The 21,068-nt window shown below is 33.9% G+C and overlaps 2 protein-coding genes across 2 annotated transcripts; one reads left to right on the top strand and one right to left on the bottom strand.

Moving 5' to 3' along the window:
- Nucleotides 1–4,706: 4,706 nt before the first annotated feature.
- LOC114395596 (DNA repair protein RAD50) lies at nucleotides 4,707–15,747 on the bottom strand. Its single transcript, XM_028357419.1, has 25 exons — nucleotides 15,544–15,747; nucleotides 15,044–15,474; nucleotides 14,867–14,981; nucleotides 14,552–14,780; nucleotides 14,212–14,390; nucleotides 13,955–14,125; nucleotides 13,421–13,525; nucleotides 13,236–13,343; nucleotides 12,921–13,132; nucleotides 12,733–12,825; nucleotides 11,870–11,997; nucleotides 10,233–10,347; nucleotides 9,987–10,116; nucleotides 9,671–9,880; nucleotides 9,275–9,483; nucleotides 8,886–9,087; nucleotides 8,238–8,407; nucleotides 7,840–8,164; nucleotides 7,547–7,672; nucleotides 7,405–7,457; nucleotides 6,115–6,265; nucleotides 5,958–6,020; nucleotides 5,714–5,847; nucleotides 5,213–5,341; nucleotides 4,707–5,113 (listed from the first exon to the last, which is right to left on the bottom strand). The coding sequence occupies exons 1-25, from the start codon at nucleotides 15,664–15,666 to the stop codon at nucleotides 5,074–5,076; spliced, it is 3,951 nt and encodes a 1,316-aa protein (XP_028213220.1). The 5' UTR covers nucleotides 15,667–15,747; the 3' UTR covers nucleotides 4,707–5,073.
- An 878-nt stretch (nucleotides 15,748–16,625) lies between these two features.
- LOC114395216 (Werner Syndrome-like exonuclease) lies at nucleotides 16,626–20,408 on the top strand. Its single transcript, XM_028356935.1, has 6 exons — nucleotides 16,626–16,941; nucleotides 17,059–17,238; nucleotides 18,400–18,530; nucleotides 18,636–18,794; nucleotides 19,682–19,792; nucleotides 20,098–20,408. The coding sequence occupies exons 1-6, from the start codon at nucleotides 16,719–16,721 to the stop codon at nucleotides 20,170–20,172; spliced, it is 879 nt and encodes a 292-aa protein (XP_028212736.1). The 5' UTR covers nucleotides 16,626–16,718; the 3' UTR covers nucleotides 20,173–20,408.
- The last annotated feature ends 660 nt before the right edge of the window (nucleotides 20,409–21,068 follow it).

The following is a 21,068-nucleotide window of genomic DNA, read 5'->3' as shown; positions in this document are numbered from 1 at the left end:
TAAATGGGACTTAAAACTTGATTGCATTTGAGATGAAAGTTTAAAAAAAAATTAGTGTACATCTTACACCTTTATACTCTACGTACTGTAATTCAAATATTTTATATTTTTTCATCTCAGTTTATTTTAATACCTTTCTCATTCCTCTAAACCAAAAGGATCCTAAGAGTATGTTTAAATTTTTAATGGAAGTGTTTTAAAATTACGTTTGAGAGGAAAATCAATTTAAAATCATTATGTTTGATTATCCTTAAAAAGAATGTTTGAGAATAAATTTTTATTTAAAAACTCAGATTAATAAAAATAAGACTTGAGATATTTTTACAAACTTAATTTATAAACTTAAATTTAATCCAAATTTAAGTTCACAAACTTTAGTCTAAACATATACCGGTAATGTTATATTTTCAAAATTCATACTTAGAGGATCTGAATATATGCTTGGAAATTGGAATATACAATGAAATGAACCCACGAAGACTGTGTTCTATAGGTGGGTGTTGCATACTTGATAAAAAAAAATCGTCTAAGCTTAATTATATATTTTTATTTCACATAATGTAATTTACAGGTGATTTTTGTTTTATAATTTTAAATATAAAACTAAAATATTTTCTGTGAATGTTGAAGTAAACGGGGCACAGAAATGGAGGACAGCCGAAAAGCAAAGCAAGAACGTTGAAATTAAAAAGGCATGGGGCTTAGCTGCCAAACGTTGGACCTGTGAAAATGGTAGCCCCAGCTCTTTATATTTGTCTTGTCGGTGATCTGGTAAATTAACGATGGTAAAAATTTTAAAATTTGATTACTACTTACTCCATTTCTTTTTAATTTTCTCTTTTTTTAAAAAAATATTATTCTTTTACTTTTTTCGGTATGGAATATAAATAATAACAATGATTTATGAAAGTTAAAAAAATTAGTTAATATTATTTAATTTTACTAATCTCTTTAAAAAGTAAACTTTTTTGTTATACTACCTTTTATTAGTTAATATTATTTAATTTTACTAATATTATTTAATACTACCTTTTAAAAAGTAAAATTAATTTAGATTTATTTATTTACTGGACCAACATACATGCATTTTTTTTCATATAATTAAGACCAAGAGGGAGTATATTTTTAAAATTTAAGATAACATTTGTTTTTCAATTTAGCTCTTACTTTTCATCTAATTTTAAATTAAATTATATATTTACCATGGAAGTGAATAAGAAAAAGAACTAGTATGTATTTATTGTAGAGTATATATATATATATATATATATATATATAAAGGTTACAATGAAAAATTTCATAACTAACCAGAAAATATATTGCATTTCTTAGTTCTTATATAAAAGCCATAAAAGACACTTCAACAAAAGTGTAATACAATTTGCTTCAATAAATACACTATTAAATTTAACAAATAATTTATTCAATAACCTTATACATTTTCGTTATTATGGAAACAATTAACCATTTGTACATTTTCTTTTACCGCAAGTAATTTTAAGTAAAAGTTTAATAATAATGAGTTTTGACAATTTTTACAATGCAAACATGAGTTTCAACAACTTAATACCATAGTTCACGAACGACATGCTTACTTCATCCAAGTCATTCACTAATTTACATACATTTTTGCAATGTAACGAAAATGAATAAAAAAAATGGTTCCAAATACTGTAATTCATAATTTTCTAACACACATTATATATAAACGCCAATCAATTTGGTTAATTTTTAAACATATAATTACTCATAATCTCAGACATTGCACGGGCTTAGTCAAAGTGATTTCATAAAACATGTATTATAACCACTCAATTTAGGCAAATAGAATGTAAAAAGAAAATTGGCACGTGAACTTAATCATATAATACATGGTTCACTTATATTTACCCAAATAAATCCACAATATGAAATGTAATTCATCTATGTTTGTATTTAGCCAAAATGAATAAAAAATGGTTCTTCCTAAACACTCTCATTCATAATTTTCTAATTGGTATTATAAACTCAATCAATTTGATCGATATTTAAATATAGAGTGAATAGGCAATTTAGTCCCTAAGATTGTACCTATTTTGCATATTAGTCCCTAACTTAATATTAAATTCAAAATAGTCTCTATCTTTGCATAAGTGTTGCAAAATAGTCCTTCCGTTAAATTTTAAAATAACGCCGTTAGTGAGGTCAATTTTAGTGTCACGTGGATTATCCACGTGGCACTAAAGGATGACGTGGCATGACACGTGGACGTGCCTGATGCCACGTCATTTGATGATAACAAAATGAGTAAATAGGTAATTTAGTCCCTGACTTTGTACCCCTGTTGCATATTAGTCCCTAACTTAATGAAAAATTCAAAATAGTCCCTATCTTTTGCATAAGTGTTGCAAAATAGTCCCTAACTTAAAAGATGCTAGAAATCATGCTTAAAGTGTCAATGCATTGCAAAGGTTGTGCCTAACACGATTTCTGGCAGTGCAGATTCCTCCTTGGATTCCTTGTCATCTTTTGATTCCTCTGGTTTTTTCTCTTCTTCTTTCTTTTCTTCTTCATTTGCTTTTTTCTCCTCCACTTTGTTTTCCTCTGGTTTTTTCTCTTCCTATTCAAAACACACAAAAAAATCAGAACCCAGAATGATACATTGATGGTAATTGAAGAAAAAAAAAGAGGAAAAGAGAATGGTTATGCAAACCTCGCCCATTGGTGTTGACAGCTACAGAGATAAGGTTGTTGTTGTGGATTTTTGGTTCTTTTTATTTGTGTAAGTGTGTGTGAGTTCTTTTTCGTATATATGCCTCAATTGGTTCAAAATCATCAAATTTGAAGAAGTCACTCATTCTATCATCATCAAATGGCGTGATACTAAAATTGACCTTACTAACAACATTACTTTAAAATTTAACGGAAGGACTATTTTGCAATAGTTATGTAAAAAATAGGGACTATTTTGAATTTTTCATTAAGTTAGGGACTAATATGCAACAAGGGTACAAAGTCAGGGACTAAATTGCCTATTTACTCATTTTGTTATTATCAAATGACGTGGCATCAGGCACGTCCACGTGTCATGCCACATCATCTTTTAGTGCCACGTGGATAGTCCACGTGGCACTAAAATTGACCTCACTAACGGCGTTACTTTAAAATTTAATGGAAGAACTATTTTGCAACACTTATGCAAAGATAAGGACTATTTTGAATTTAATATTAAGTTAGGAACTAATATGCAAAATAGGTACAATCTCAGAGACTAAATTGTCTATTCACTCTTTAAATATATGAACAAGTTTCTTTTCATTACATCATTTTTCTTAGAATTAGCAAGATATAATGTCAAGTATATTGATAAGATATTTATAATACAAGCATCAAAGTTTCAGCAACTCAATACCATAGTTAACAAATTACTCACAATTTTGGAATGTAGCCAAAACAGATTAAAAAAAATGAACACGGATATAAAATGAAGACATTTAAATTACTTTCATAAATTTTATTTTTTAAAATAATATTTATTATCACTTAGTAATGATATGATATACAACTCGTAATGCCACGAGCAAAACTACGCTAGAGTAACGTTTAACGTGATAATGTCTTTATAAGTTGCATGATGATATGATCTAGCAATACAATAAAATGACCATGCGACCCTCACCAACCCAATTGACGATAAACCACCAACTACACTACACCGGAGAGAAGAGAAGTGAGAACAAAGAAAGAAGCTTAACCACAGTTTTCAGTTACACGTCAGAATTTTTCTAACCCGACCACAGCTTACAGAAATAAATTTGCAGTCAAGCAAATGGGAATGAGACAATTATATTTATGGGCAGGGCAGGGTTGGTCTTTTGTGAAGTACTAGTGTATTATTACTTACAAATCAACCTCTATGTAGTAGTTGTACTTAACACCTTTAGACACGTGGACAATTCTCTTTCATTTAATTTGCGCATACAGCATACTTTTTTCCTTCTTTTTTTTCTTTGTATCTTTCATTTTCATTAAACCACCTCGCATGAGTCACATCTAACAGTAAAGTAAAACGAAAATATAGCAGAAAAAGGGGTAGAATGGTCCATTAGCATATGGTAGGGAATGGGGAATTGGGTTTAAAGGGCAGATCAGATCAGAAAGCACAGTGCACTATCAGTTGTTTGGTTTGTGTTGTGTTAACTGTTAAGTGAAGTGAAGGTCGGAAGCGGTGATAGTTAAACAGGTGACGGTGGACCCAGAAATCCAAGAGCTGATTGAGAAGGAGAAGTGTCAGTAATGCTCCGGTATATAGCTGACTTCTAGGGGCTTGGTTGATAAGGACTTTGAGCAGATCAGAGAGTTCCTTCATCGTGCACTGATTTTCACACTGGACATCCAGAAGGAGTATGGCAAACTTTTGAAGGATTTCAACAATAGGGCCATTGAAGAGCTCAAAGCTGATGTTGACAACAATATGCCTGGCTTCCTTGTATCTGAGTTGAAGTACAAGGACTAGCTTCAAAATGTCTTGCGCAATCTTTTGTTTTCTGGTGTCACAGGCTAGCTTGGTTTTTCGATTCAATTTTAAGTTCATTTGTCTTGTTTTGTTTTCCTTACATAATATATTTTCTTAATAACAAAATCAAATATTATGCTTACCATTCGAAGCTGGAGAAAGCTTTTGTTCATTTCAAGTTACTTCAATGAATTGCTATACAAAAATAATATCCCTATGAAAAATAATAATTTTTTTTTAATTTTCATATCAGTATCCTGATTTACAGGCCTCATTTTTTCACAATGACTGAGATCATCCATACAATGCAATAAATCTTCTACCAGTAAACAGAAAACCGTTGTTTTCTACGTACAGATCTTTCATTGCAACTGCAGCAGGTCATAAATGAAATGCTTATCAAAATGTGAAAATTGCAGTCAAGTGTTTAAACCTTTTAATTTACTAGGACGACCCCACCTACGATATCCTATATCGACAGCAGTTAGCATAAATGACTCGAGGGATGTCTGGTTTTTCAATTCCGCCAGTCGGTACTGGTAACACCAACAAGCAATTTCGAATATAAAATCCTTCCTTCAGTCAAATATCTCCTGGCTTTCGATTATACTGTGCTGACTGAAAATGTGAGACGGAGAAGTTAAGTAAACAGAATTTCTTTTCTTATGCGATATTGACATGAAAACAAAATGAAACTGTAATTATCGTCGTTCTTACTGGTCATCTTTGGCGACACGATAATATCTCTCTGCATGCTGGCGCTGCCCTATCAGTTGAGCAAAACGCTCATCATGAGTGATTACAATTAGCTGAAAATTTTCCTGCCCTTTCCTGTCCTCCATGATCCTGCATTATAAAGAAGATAACAGCACATTAATACAAAATTAATTCACTCATCCGTCCTTAATTATAACATCATTTTCAGAAATTTGTTTGTCATTTTTTATAAGACTTCTTTCTAATTTTTAGACACATTAAATTTTTTTTCCTATATATCCTTACTAAATTATTCTATCTCCAAATATTAATGAGAAGTAATTAAGTGGATAGAGAGATAAAAAAAATTTTTTAGAACGATTGTATAAATAATTGACAAATTTAATGTAATTAAATAAATTAACTAATTTTCTTAAGAGGTGTGAATTAGTTGAAAGGATCTTATAATTAGGAATGGAGGCATGAAAATTTAATCAGAACTAGGCGACAATCTATTCACACCTTACGAGAGCTGCAGCTAGACTTTCAGCATTTGGTCCATCCAAATTTGTGGTAGGTTCGTCCAGTGCAAGTATTCCACAATTGAGACAAAACGTTTCAGCTAAAGCCAACCGTATGATAAGAGAGGCCAGAACCTGGAACCTCACAATTAAGTCAAGCTTATTTGTTTATTATTTTTATTTTTATTTTAAAAAAAAGGAATACTAGACATAGGCACATAGCAATTCCCTCGGTGATAACATACCTTCTGACCTGCACTACATCTTCCTCTCATCTCCAACTCTGCATCACCAGTCTGCATGAGAACCTGTATGGAATGCACAAGAACAATATTTCAAAGATTTTATGAGGATATTAGACAGCTTCTCAAGGAATTGGTGTTTCAATACGATATGTCAAACCTTGTAACTGTAGGAACGGGTCCCTGCACCTTCGGAGTCTGAATGAATACTGATGTAGTCTATATCTTGTCCTCTATAGGTTTGCTGCCACAATTCCCTTATAATTTTGTTGATTTCTTCCATTTTCATTGTGTGGAAGCGCATCAGTGCTCTGAAAGATGAATCATAAAAAGTCACAAATGAACAAAAATCAAATGCAGATTATGATCAGTAATTTGATACATAAGTATCTAATTTGTTAACAAGTGTAACCATATTGATTATTGCTTGGAAACTAGAAGTAGACAGTTTAATATGCTTTCATTTCATAATTTGTAATTGTATTTCAGGCGTGATAATTAGCTTGCAACAAGAACTAAACACAGAAAATGAGGAAACTGATTTCATGAACTTCTTGAAAGACATGCATTTCCCTGCCTTGATGACCTAATTATATTTTTTAGTCTCCTTGGTTTATTATAGTTTGGTGTTGTTGGCTCCCCCTTGTTCAATTGCAACAATGTTATTCTGATAGTTTTCCAGTTGATTAAGTGGAGCTCCCAATCAACCAGATGCAGACTTCATGTTGCTTTTGCTAATGTGGCCTTTTGACTTTACTAAGGTCAAAATGGCATTTCATAATGCCGCATAAGCAAAGGGCGCCATGTTAATGCCAATTAGAGAAGGGAACTTGATTGCACCCAATTCAAAAACTATGGGGTTCTGCATTATCATATAATTAAAGCTAAATGTTTAATGAGATTAAATTTCAAATATTAATGCTAAGGGACCTAAAGTGTAACCCTTCTATTTTCCATGTCAGGAAGAATAAAGCATGTGCATTTGCATTCCCAACACATATAACATACAATTGAGCAAGTAAATGCACATAATATAATTATAGCAAATAACAGAAATATCCAGCATTACCCAAACAGCTTATACCAAAGCTGCCAAGTAACCTCAGCACCTCGCAATGCAAAATGAGGTGGTTACATGCGTCAGCTTTTGAAGTACAAGAGAGAAATGGCCTTATGAGGTAAGAAGTTATCTTATTCAATTAGTTATGCATTGCAAAACCATGACTATCAGATAACAGAGGTCAAGGACCCCCCCCCCCCCCCCCCTGTCTTTTCTTCAAACTCTGATTCATATTTTTCATATAGAAATAAATCTCTGATCAACGATAGAATAGGATCCATTTTGAATCATATTTAAGGGATTCCTTGGTTTGGACTGAAGAAGCAATATCACTCAAGCCATACAAACTTGATGTAATGTTGAACATTACTGAATTTTAAAGAAACTCACTTATCAAGTGCACTGTAGTATCTGTCTAGATCCTTGTTGGCCATTTCAGTTGTCTGCAAAGAAAAGTTGAATTGTCAACAACATAAAACAGAGAATTAAAGAAAGCATACAAATATGGTATTGGTATCACAGGTGATTACACCTTAAGCTGGATAAGTTGGTCAAAGTATCGCTTATCTATGTCCTTGTATTGAGCCTGCTTAAGATCAACCTTATTTTTGGAAATATTGCTTTGGTAAACAGACATTGTTCCACGGCACCTGTTTAACTATCACCAAGGCACCGGTATATAACCAAAAAGAGAAAAATAAGGTGTGTCAGTTCTACACTAGAAGGAATAGTATATAACTATCGAAGATGTGAACATAGAAATGATAATTGGCTAAACTAATTAAGATTGCAAGCATAGATGTATGATTCAGGATTTGAAAATACCTCTGAAAGAAGTCTCTCCCTCTCCTGTGATAGTTTCTGGAGTTCAGTTTCAACTGTGGAAATCCTACCAGCCTTCAATATATTTTCTTCCATTGTTTCAATTTCATGTGCTAGCTCATCTACTTCAGCCTTTGTTTTCCGGTAATTTAAGTTGTCCTCAATATTTCTTTTTAGTTGATCTTGACCTCGCATCAAATCTTTACTTTTGTTTAGTTCAGCTAAAATTTCCTGCTTCCTTGTATCAAAACTTTGAAGTTGAGATTCTGATGAAGATTTCTTTTCCTGCAGTTCCTTTAGCCTGTCTCCTTTCTTTAAATCAGAATACCTGATCAAACGAAACATATGTTAAAGAAATTCGGAGTCTTAAAAGCTAACATTTTTCAAGCAAATAAGCTTACGTTTTGATCTTAGAATTCATTTTAAAAAGTGCTTGAGCTTCTTGTTGATAACTTCTCTTCTGTTCAGCCAGGTCCTCATACTCACGCTCGAGTCTAATTTTCAGTTCATTATGGTTAGCAAGTAATTTGTCTGTCTCCTTGGATAAAGGTCCAAGAGCATCTGCCAAATGCTGCAAATACCAAAATTTTGGGTGATACTATGCATTTGGACATGGTAAAGAAAGACAAAAAAACTAGAGCATTTTTAAAATAGTAGCAACAAAGTAATCAGTTCATAAATTTGGCAATTTTGATTGATGTAAAGAATTTTGAAATAAAGGGTGTCTAAATTGTTATTTTTTATTTTTGTAAATAAACACAAACAGATCATGTTAAGTCTGAAAATGAACTAAAAACAAGTGTATGAATCAATCAGTAAGCTTGAGAATTTTGAAAAACAGGCAATTCCTTTAGTGGGTGGGTGGGGTGGGGGAGTAGCTGTTTAATTTCTTTATTCTATATAGACAAAGATACAACACATTGAATTTGAAGATAAAATATATAGAATGTGTATAAGGTACTCTCATACACGGAAAGGGGTAAAAAAGCAATTACACATGCCTATAACTCAAAATTAAGTATCCATCAATGTATGAGATAATTATACACCTTCTCGTCGAGATCAACTTGGGTCTTTTCTTCAGTTAAACGTTCCAATTCTTCTTCTAATCTTTTAACACCTTGCAATATGTTAGTTGCCTTTGTTTTTTCCTCCCTTACAGTGTGCCACCGCATTTGAATACTTGATAGATCCTTCTCCATATACCTCTGTTCATCCTTCAACCGATCCAATTCAGATTGCAAATTCTCCCTTGTAACCAAGATATGCATGGAAATAATTATAGGAATAAGAAACATAAAACAAAAACTCATAGTAAATAAGTGCACTTAGGGAATAGGAGATGATGCTGAGATGAAAGAATCAATTTATCTTGATAGATCTAGATTGTGAAATTGTTCATGTTAGTATAAAGTAGAAACTATCTTAAGCTATTTACTTCGTGCTCTGCAATGTGTTAAGCTCCAATTGAATCTCTTCTAGAGTCCTCACTCCCTGTGCTCGAAAATTATGCTTATCTTCTAAATCCTCAACTTGCTTTTGTAAAGCTTGAATTTCTTGGAAAATCCGGTCAGCATTTTCAACAGGTTGCACCAATGTCTCAACCAAATCCTTGTCAGATTTTACTTGTGCTAAAACGCCTAAAACCTGACAGTTGCAGTAGTTGTGTAATCTAAAACAAGTTAACACCAAGCAAAAGGGGGGAAATAGATAATACTAAACAATTGATAAAAAAAATAATAATCATCATTATCCACAAAGCAAACATTCAAGAAAGGAAGTAACAAGTATGGAGGGATTCAACTTTCTACTTAAAAGAAATTATGATAATTACATCATCAAGAGCCTGAGATTTGTCATCCATCTCTTCTTTAAGTTGCTGAAGTTCCTTTTCGGAATTAGGGATTGTTTCCTTGCCAAGTTTAACATATTCTTCATAAAGCATACGAAGCTTGTCCAATTGCTGAAAATGAGACTCTGCATTTGAGGATTCTACGGCGAGAACTTTCATATGTCCAGCTGAACTGGTAGCCTTCACTCTTTGCTGTCATTAGAAAAGAAAAAAAAAACAATTCAAAAGGATATAAAGTGCTTGCTCAAAACCAATAGATAATATCAGTATATTATAATATGATGTGAAATGTACCAACCTTTTTGACAAAACTGTCTTCTTCTTCTGGAGAAAAAGGACGCTCACAGCAAGGGCAAACATGATTAGCTCTTGCAACCCTTTCAAAAGGATCAAACATTTGCCGCATACCATCAGCAATATTATATTTGCTGCAAGCAATCACCAGACAAAGTATTAGTACATGAGACCAGTACCTAGTGACAACACAAACAACACTTTGATATGGTCACAAAGATGACGTCATGAATGTCTGGCACAAATTGACCTTCTTTGGACATCTCTTTTCTCCTTGGCAGACTCTAAAACTTTGAGATAAGAATCAATTCCAGAACATTGCTGGTCCAAAGACTGAAGCTTAGATTCAATATATCTCTTTCTTGCTGCAAGAAAATTATTTATAAATGGTGCAAAACTGTGTTCAGTAATTCAGCATGGCAGAAGAAAAAAAGCACACTAGACTACTGGGCAAAGGAGAAGCAGCATAAAGATATAAAAATATCAATTGGGAATAAGAGACACATACAAAATGCTAAACTATGGAATGGCTATTTGCCTATTTCTATTTATGGCACACTATTATCATATTATTGATATGCAGAACCGTGTGGCTTTCAAAAGCACTAAAAAAATTCACGTAGACATTAGAACCTACAAACCCAAACTTTTAAAAAACTCAACGTAGATGATTTGTGTAACATCCCACAAAGTTAGTCTTATTATAAAAAGGGGTATTCTAATAATTAGGAAGGATTTAGTTAATAGCTTAACACATGGGCTTCAGTTAAAAGAGAGATGGATTTTTAAAAGAAAGGGGCGAAGGGCCGCTATGGCCCAATAAATGGCGACAGTTCATAAACCCCGAGCCACATCCACACCCTCATAATGCACACGTCGTGGGAAAGGAAAGGAGAGGAGGAAATAGATAAGGGAGAAGAGGAGAAACGCAGAATGGACAACCTAGGCACCCTGTTAGGGGAGTTGTCAACTATATCCAGGTGAGTGCATTCCCTTGCATGTTTCCCCCTCCCCATAACTGCATTGATGGCTTTGTATGCATCCCCAAATGTGTTCCCCTTTTCCCCATAATTATTGATATGCTTGAGATGGTAATTGAATGCATTGATCTCCTTGATATGATGATTAAATGAATATTCTATGTTAGGGATCAATAGGGGTTTTGTGTGTTGATTCCATTATGATGTATGATTTAGGGTTTTTTTATTATTATATGACTGTATTTGACATCATCAAACTTCTTTATTACTAAAGTAATACCATACATGAAGCAGCATCCAGCAATTTTATTTGTTCTTGAAAAACTATGTACCTAGAGAATGTAAAAAACATACAATCCTAAAACTAAAAACTGTAGTTATTCCAGAGAAAGGTTTAGATATATTTTTTGTCCATATACATATGCATATTTTCAATTTGATGCATGTACAACAATTTTTCAAATTCATCCCTGTTATAACAATGAAATTGGTATGGAGTTATAGTGAAGTACAATAAACAAATGAAAAATGAGTGTTACATATATAGGGACCAAAAATATACTATTAGTGATCTAATTATAATTAGATCCCTACACTAATATAACTCTAATAGACTATAGACAGTATTATAAAACAAAAAACAGTAAGCAGTAAATTGAAAATGATTGTTATAAAGGACTAAATTGAAATAGACTTAATTAAAAAGAGTGCCACACAATATGGGGGGGGGGGGGGGGGGGGGGGGGCGATATTTTAAAAGAAAATAAAAATCTTTTGATGTGTCAACTACACAAGTAAATTACCTGTGAACCATTGCAACATTACAAATGCAGAACACGAAACATTGATTTCACTCATAAACTACAATATTTATATGCAACTTCTTTGAATGATATACAGCACTTACATTCCAAATCCTTGTGGTGTTTGGATAGGTTACTATTAACTTCTTGTATTTTCACCTGCAACACATTGACTTCCTTCTCAGCTTCACGGTACTTTGCATTCAGGTCATCAAATTCAGCTCCAACAGCCCTGAACCACAAAAAAAAAACATAAATACAAGATAATATATGATCTACTTTGCACTTTAACCTAATGTGGGATTTTTTCACTCACAGTTGTCATTTCAACAATATTATAAATCTGATATTGGCTCATCCTCAAATGTCAAAAAAATGAATTTAGTTCCACAAACTTTGCTGAGCAATCAACACCACAGTGGCATTCTTAGTGCAATATATTCTCTCCGTTCTAGATTATATGAAGTTTAAGGTTTTGGTACAAGTATTAAGGAATGCAATTAATTTATTGAATTTCAAAGAAAACATTAAGTAACTTCCTAATATACCCTTTATCTCTCTAATTAATGACTAATTTACTCTTCCTATACACTACTCCCACTATGTATTGATTAAGGGTAGTCATGGAAAAAATATTTAATGCAGCATTGGTTTTGCAAAACGACATATATTTTGGAACAATTTTTTTTCTCCAAAACGTCATATAATCTGGAACGGAGGGAGTAAAATAATCAGTCCTATAATCTCCACGTACATGTTCAATTTTGGGCATGAGGAGTGTGTACTGAGATCTCACATCGACTATAGATATGATATGGCCACCGTAGAGCTTAAAAAGTTTTCAATAATCCTTACCTTATGATTTAACTTTTGTGATTGAGTTAGGTTCAGTCCAAATTCAAGAGATAGGAGATAGGACGACAACTACAAGTTAGATGCAAACAATGAAAGAAAAGATTTCCCAAACCTTAATGCTTGCATAATTTCCTTCTTCACATCCTTATCAAGAGGAACCCTCCCTTTCAGCACCTTTCTTATTTTGTCCTTTTGTTCATCAATTCTGTAAAGAATAAACAGATGATCACCAACTTCTAAATATATAATTTTGAAAACAAAAAGCCAAAAGCAAAGGAGATAAAAAGAAAATGGATCTACATCTTTTTATGTTTCTTCTTCTGACTTTCCAACTCTCCCTTCTTATAAGATAGCTTAACTCTGTCCTGTGAATCAGAAACCATGATATCCTTCTCTCGACTGACAGCCTTAATCTTTTGATCTACACTATATATCTCCTTTTCCACTTCACATTTATTTGGTTCAAATTGTCTTTCGTCGAGTTGGCTTGCCTTCCTCTTAACCTCATTTTCCTGCCAGCATTACTCAAAATTATGCTATTCATATTTGCCACATGTCTAAAATAAAGGTTATATATAAATTACAAAACATCACCAAAGAGCAGGCTACCCTTACCAAATTTCTTTCTCTTTCATCTAATTGAGAGAAGTTTTCATCAGATATTTGAAGTTCAAGTGAATCAAGCTCATTTTTCTTCTCTTCAATACGCTTCGAAATGCCACTCTGCATACATAACAAGGTACTAACATCGTACAAGATAAATAGACAAGAAATTTGTGCATTGAAATGAAACACCAAACCTTGCTCCCTGTCATAGCCTTTATTTTAGCCTCAGTATGTTTCAAACGGTCATTTGCATTCATGTAGCAATCAAATGCCATCTTGATTTCATTGTCATTTGCCTTCTGCACATAAGAAGCAAAAAAAAGAGTTAATAATCAAGTTGTTTTCTTATTTTTGATATGGTGAAAATAATTTAAAATTTTGAAAAATTTAGACAAGCACATTCTTTAAATAAGAAAAAAAATTCACTACAGTATAGAGTGGATGTCAGAAAGAAAGAAGTACAGGAGCATACAAACAACATCCTTGCTAAAGGAAAAATCAAGTGAGCAAAGCATACAAATCTCTTGATATATCCAGCAAAGAAACCCTCTACTATACTGCCAATTGAATACCACGAAGAAAACAAGAAGATCCTTTATCCCAAATATTAAGTAACAGCGAGAAATCACCCTTGAAAATTCTTCAACTTCTCAATTTGCCTCCTAGCACAGGCACCTAAAAGTAAACATACTCACACATAAACCAGAAAGAGAGAACAGAAAAATCACCTTTTTATCATCCAGGTCCTTCTCAAGATCTTCCAACCTTGATTTTACACGATTAGTGAGGTTTAAAGCAACCTCAGCACTGAAAGGTGACTTTGGAAGAGATCCCAAGTTATATGTAGTGAAAAGATTGTGAATGGAGGAATCACGTTCATTCTTGAATGACATGTGAGCCTGCAGTTCAAATTAGAGAGAAAATTACAACAATGTCCTGCAATACTAGATGTCAGTATAGGCAGCTTGTGTATCAATTCATTTACTTCTGCTTCAGCTTGTAGCTTGGCAATCACTTCGATGGATTCAGCAATGGTCTCCTTAAGGGTAGAACTTGTACAGTCAATGTCCTCCGTTTCTCTTTCCAACCTGCTTATTTTTGTTTCTAAACTTGCAATCCTTTCTTCAAACTTGGTCTTCCATTCCATCAACTCTTCATCGGTGTCTAATCAAATATAATATGCAGAAAAAAGCATTAGAAACTTACATATATATTAAACGGGGCATATCTGTGTAAATCAATTAGGATTGAAACTATTAACAATATAGAAAGAGATAAAGAATTTAAAACTGGTAAAACGTATACCATGTTCAACACTTACACACCTTCAATCTCCTCAGTGAGAGCTAGATATTGTTTCTGTTGTTCCTTAAACAGGATGCTTCGTTGAGCAGTTTTAGTTGATATCTGCTCCTGCAGCTTCCGCAAATATTTCAATGTTTCCTCCGTGTGATGAATTTTATGATCCAATTCTTGAATGCTGCCATCCAACTGTTGCAGTTGACATTCTGCAGACTCTGTTTTCTCTTGATCCTGTGCAATGCTTTCCCGAAGCTATAATAAGAAAACAAAATGAAATAATTAGATATTGTTTTTTTAATGATTTATAGGGAAGAGGAAAGCGAGGTAGAGGTAGCTACCTTGTAAGCAGCATCTTTGAGAGTCTGAAGATTTTCCAGTTTGAGCTTGTAAGTCTTAATCTCTTGAGCCTGCTCCTTGTGAAGTTTCTTTATAACTTCGAGTGCCTTGGTGTATCTAAAAGCATGTATTGAGTGAGTAAAAAGTAACAAGGGCAGGGGATGAAGAAATGAAGCTACCTGGTAGCGGAAAAGATATCGTCGAACTTTTTCTTTAAGGTAGAAGGATCCTGGAGAGGCCAGTTGGCTTCATCTTGATGAACGAATATAACATTTTCGAGAATGGCCTTGGAGACGCCCATGAGGGCAGGAATCTCTTTATCCATGTCAGCGCATCGATAGCTGAGGCAAACTTTCTCGCCAGTGTGAGGATTAATAGTTTGAAGCACACTTTCGATAGCCTTGTATTCCATCTTGGAGGCCTTCTGTGTGAGCTGAAAGGACCTTACGCAGACCACGTCTTTACCGGCGGCCGTTTTGAAACGGAGCTTAATCTGACCCTTTGTTTCGGTTTCCCCCGCAACCTTTGGGTCGTGGATGAAGCTGTGGCCAGACCTAGCGTTAGGTGGCAACTCGCCGGTGCAGGAAAGCTTCAAGCACTCAATGATGGTCTGTGCACAAGTAAGTACAGGGATGATTGATAGAGAAAATGAAATGAAATGAAATGAATGAATGCTTACTGTCTTGCCAGCACCATTGGGGCCAACGATTAGGGTTAAGGGCTTGAAGAAGGTGATGACGTTCTTGTTCTCCGGGTCGAAGCTCCGGATGCCCTTGATCAACATTTTATCAACAGTACTCATCTTCTTCACTCTCACTCCCTCATACTCTGCTCTCAATTCTCGTCCACGCCCGCTCTTTTTTTTTTACTTTTGATTACCAATAACTCAACTCAACTCACTATAAACAATTTATCACTTTTGGGCTCAGATGGGCCTCTTCACCAAACACAAACACACCTCTCAAATTGCTAGGACTACCACCTTCTGCCTTTTTTGTTTTTTTTCTTTCCGAAAACACCCTTCACCTTTCCCAAGGCAACTCTCACTCTTGTTCCTCAACCAGTGCAATCATCAATGACTATGTTTGTGTAACCACTTGTTGATGCAAATGGACATTGGCAAAAGCATCCATACCATTCCTTTGTGCGTTGAACAGTCATATTTGTTTTGGAATTCGTGCAGAAGCATGTTAGATAGAGAATCAAACATGCACAATGTCACTCATCACAAGCTAAAGGTAGTTAGTTATGGACAAAAGGCGAAGGACTTCAACTTAGGAAATGAGGAGGTGAATATGGTAATGGAGACTTTTAGGATGACACCCATAATAATACTAGAAAGTTATTATTTGTATTAAATCTAGTCTTTTTTTAATTAAGTAATTTCTTATAGAAATATTGACATGGTTTAATTTCTAAAAGCTTGGTCTGAATTTGGTGTAGGTTAAGGTATATGTCCATGTCTAGGAATGACATAATTGGTTTAGTTTGATGGGCTAACTCAAAAATGATGGGACAAGTTAGGTAGTTCAACTTGGAAAGGTGGGATGGGTTTGCTTTTGTGCGGGCCACTATGATTTTTTTAAAAAATTTATGTGAATGCTATTAGGTGTTTAAGCTTAAGTTTGCTACTATGTATATTTTAAAAGTTTTTATTGTTTTCCAAAAATATAAATACATATATATTATTATTGTTAGCTTATTTTATAAACTCAATTCCTTTGGTACTAATAGAAAAATTTAGGTTCAAATCAAGTAGGGAGATAGGCCAAAATGGACTAGCCAGGCTTGCTTTTCCACCTCAACAATTATATAAAAAGTGGGTCCTTTCCTTTATTTCCCTCCATTCCGAAGATGGAGAAGGAGGAGGAGGGTGGTTTTACGCGACTTGCCTCATTCGTCTGCGATTGCGAGCCTTTGACGGAGGATGACCTGGAAGCCATCGATGCCTCTCTTTCCAATAACAAAAAACGTCCATTCAACGATCACACTCACACTCCTCGTCGTCGCTTGCCCAAATCGCTTATCGCTCTTCAACACCCAAACGCTTCTTCTTTCTCGCCCCATCCCCGTCCATGTTCTCTTCTTTTTCCTCACCCCCATTCTATTTTACCCTTTCCAATGCACTAATAATCACTCAATTCTGCTATTCACTATACATTTCCTCTAATTTTTCATTTTTCATCTTGCACAGGCGATTCAAGAATGACATTGCCTGTAATGAAGTTTAGTGGTCAAATTTCTTATAGCAGGACTTTTGATGCTGTAGAGAAAGCTGCAACAAAGCTCTTACAAATTCTCCAAGAAAAAACGACCGACATGATGCAAACTGCAATTGGATTTGACATTGAGTGGAAACCCACCTTCAGAAAAGGTCAGTTCAGCTTCTTCTCCTTCTTTTTCAATAGCTGATTATGGCATACCACTTACCTGATAGTGTTTGGCCTATTACAATTTCTGCATTTAGGTTATACGGTAACAATATTGATACGTATTTGATAGAGTAATGATAAATGCCCACCCCATTTTGAGGCAAATTGGGGTGGAAAGGAGAAAGATAAGAAGAAGAAAAGGTAGGAAGATAAAGTGATTAGTGATGAAATGGAAAAGGAGGAGAGAGACAGGAAGAAAATGGGGGTGGAAATGAGATGGAAGAGAAAGTGATCAGGCCTGATTGGTTTGGTTGTTTTCTGTTTTTATTTTCACTACAAATAGAAAATGGTGATGAAAATGCGTTTGGTTGGATTTTTGTTTTCATTTCCAGTAAAAATATTTTTCCAAACAAATAAAAAATTGAAAACAATAATATCTTATTTTCAGTTGAAACCAGGAACTTCATTTTCGATCAAATGAAAACGCAATGGCAAGGAATTTTAATTTTAAGCAAATTTAAAAATACATTTCCTTTTAAAAATACATTTTCAGTGTTTTTATTTCTTGAAAGCAGAAAACAAGAAGTTAAATCAAACATGTTTTCAGAATTCTAATCTTTTCAAAATGAAAACAGTTTTCAAAAAATGAAAACAGAAAATGAAAATACAAACCAAACACACTCTTTATATTTATATTGTTGAGTATTTTCTTTCCGATATTGGTTACGTAAGCAAGAAATTATGCCAGTTGTTATCCAACTAGTTTAGGTCTTTGAATTTATATTTTTATATTATATAGAATAGAATGCTTCAAGTCTAGAATCAGGTGGACTGTCTTGATGAAGAATTTCAAAATTCCTGGGACGCAGAGCCTCTCTATTTTGTGTTGCAAATTGCAATGTGGATGAAGGTAAAGACATGGTTTTGAGTATTTGAGGCCGGGGGATTAAAGTTCTAATTCCAGCTAATTGTTTGGCTCTTTACTCTTCATAGTTTATGGATTTTCTGTAAATGCTTTGTTCACCTATGGTGAGAGATCAATTTCCTACTTTTCTGCAGCAAAAGAGCCTTCCCTTTTGCCCCTATAAAACACTAATTCTTAAGAAAAAGAAAGATTGTCATAACTTATATTACTGAATCATTATTGTATAAAACTTTTATAGGTGTTCCTCCCGGAAAGGTAGCAGTGATGCAGATATGTGGTGACACTAGACATTGTCATGTTCTACATCTAATTCATTCTGGAATCCCTCAAAATTTACAGCTTTTGCTTGAAGATCCCACAGTCTTGAAGGTTTTTATTTCTGTTAAGCTGATTTTTTTTTCTTGTTTTTTCTTTTGTGTCTATGTGAACTAATCAATTATCTTAAGTGTTAATACAACGTTTGATGTGCACAAGGTTGGAGCTGGGATTGATGGTGATGCTGTGAAGGTTTTTAGAGATTATAACATATCTGTTAAAGGTGTGACGGATCTTTCTTTTCATGCTAATCAAAAGCTTGGTGGAGATCATAAGTGGGGTCTTGCATCGTTGACTGAAAAACTTCTATCAAAACAGGTATGATTTGAATCCAACTGTCTTATAACCCAGACCAGACATGGACACCGTGATTCAACTGTTCCAGCCTTCTTCATCTGACACCTGATGGCATGGCACATCAAAAAGTCTGGTGCCTTTCCAACTGGCTGGTTAACTGGAAAACTGTTGCCAGTTGAATGAGCCAGACCTGCTCACCACCTCACCCTTTCTCAAATTTTCATATGGTAGATTCTGAAAAATGGATCTTTGTTGGGTGTTGAATTTGCCTAAAGGAAAATGGCTCGTCCTCTGCTCTCACTAAATCAATGCATTATTCGATTTCACATATACATTTTTTGTTGCATTCCTAAATTAGTATCCAATTACAAATGTTGTATTTTTTTTCCATAAATAGCTTTAATTACTGACTAGTAGTAGTTGAATAAGAATTTTTTTTCAAGAAAACAATAATGGAAAATTCACCACGTGCATTATGGCACTTATGCCAAAAATCAACTCTGAATAAACCATTAATTATTTTCCTTTTCAATAGGAGTTAGTTGTACTGTTGTAAGATGTTCGAAGGGAGAAAGAGAAAGGTCCTGTTAAACCAACAGAAGTTATTTAAATGTAGGAAATAGAAAATGACAAAAGTAGATGCCATAAGTAATAAACTCTTTTTTTCCTGTCGTTCATTTTATCCTCATTAGATCATCTGTATTCCTACAAACACAACGTAGAAATAATCGGTATGTAATTTTCTATGACTACTTGATCATCAACGTCTTTTCATAACCTTTTTTATTTCTTGTCCCTGGAGAGAAGGGGAAAATGTGAAGGGGACAGGGAGATGTTTCAACCGCCTTCTTAAAAAAAGGTGAAGAACTATCTTGGTTGGATATTTACCAAGTTTGTTATGCTTGCAGCTTAAAAAGCCCAACAAAATAAGACTGGGAAATTGGGAGGCTCCTGTTTTGTCAAAGGAGCAACTAGAGTATGCTGCAACAGATGCTTTTGCTTCTTGGTGTCTTTATCAGGTAAATACTAAATCTTAGTGTAGACAAACTTTTCAACAACTATTAGAAGATAAAATAAGTTAAAGTTTTCTCATAATATAAAATCAACTTATATACCTCAATTTTTTAAAAGCTTCGAATATTAAGGTGCATAATTTGATTTTAAAATTTTACCTCTTATTTTCTTTTCGTATTTGACTAAATAGTAAATACCCACACCATACGATAATTGTTAGCCTTATCTTGATTTCAAACTATTAACGTCCTCAGTCGTCTCTTCCATTTTATTGACACTTGATTCAAGGAATTGGTTCATTCTTTTGCAGGCGATTAAAGATCTCCCGGACGCCCAGAAAGTCACTGACAGAAGTGGCCAAGTTGATGCTGTACCGCAAGAATGACTACATCTTTAGTGTGTATTGAATTTCATTTCTATTAAATATTAATCATTTGTCATGTACTAATTATCTGTTGTAATCTGTAAAAATAAAAAATCTGTTGTAACATTTTATTTTTGCTGCTTGGACACCCATAGGAGAGTGAAAATCCCCTTTTGGGAGTAAGATAAGAAAATAGAAAGGAATAGATAAAATGGCTGATGTGATTAAAAAACGATGGACATGATGTCTATTGGGCGTAGAATTTGAGGTGTATAAAATAAATTTTTTGGAATAAACTAGTTGAAACTTGAAAGTTAACAAGTTAATTCAATTAAAAGTGTTTGAAAAATTTAAGAGTAATGATACATGAATATATCTCCAAAAGTTACATTTATCTTTAACCGTAGATATCGTTCTAATCTAACGCTAATAATAAAATTATTAAACTCTCTCTCACTTGACCCCCCAATTCTAATTTTAATCATCACTCTTCCTCTAATTTCAATTTTGTGCACGTTGCAGACTTGTTGACCAGTTCTCCCTTTTCCAGTTTTCCTTTAATCTCAGGCCTCTTTTGCACACCTCTTTGTTTGCGAATTTTTATCGTTCCAGCTATTCATTCCGCCTGCAAAGATCCCAACCATACAATTTCTCTCGTTCCGACCATAAAATTGAGAAGAGGGTGCAAGATCTGATTTGAATGTATCCAGTTTCAGATTTTTAGTTATAAATCTTGGGAGTTAGGCTTTGTTAAGCTTATGGTGCATTAAATGGATTTTAGTCTGAGTTGGATGAAACAAAGCGTTTATCATAAGCTTGTGTACATCCTGTGTAAAATTCTGCTATATTAGAGAGATATTGGGAAAGGCAATGAGTGGGTAACGAGGTTGCAAAGCAAAATTGAAATTACAGGGAAG

Source organism: Glycine soja, chromosome 18 (genome assembly GCF_004193775.1).
Source record: "Glycine soja cultivar W05 chromosome 18, ASM419377v2, whole genome shotgun sequence".
In the NCBI taxonomy this organism is placed as follows: Eukaryota; Viridiplantae; Streptophyta; class Magnoliopsida; order Fabales; family Fabaceae; genus Glycine; species Glycine soja.
Note: the sequence above shows the minus strand (reverse complement) of the source record. Positions and strands in the feature narration are given on the sequence as shown.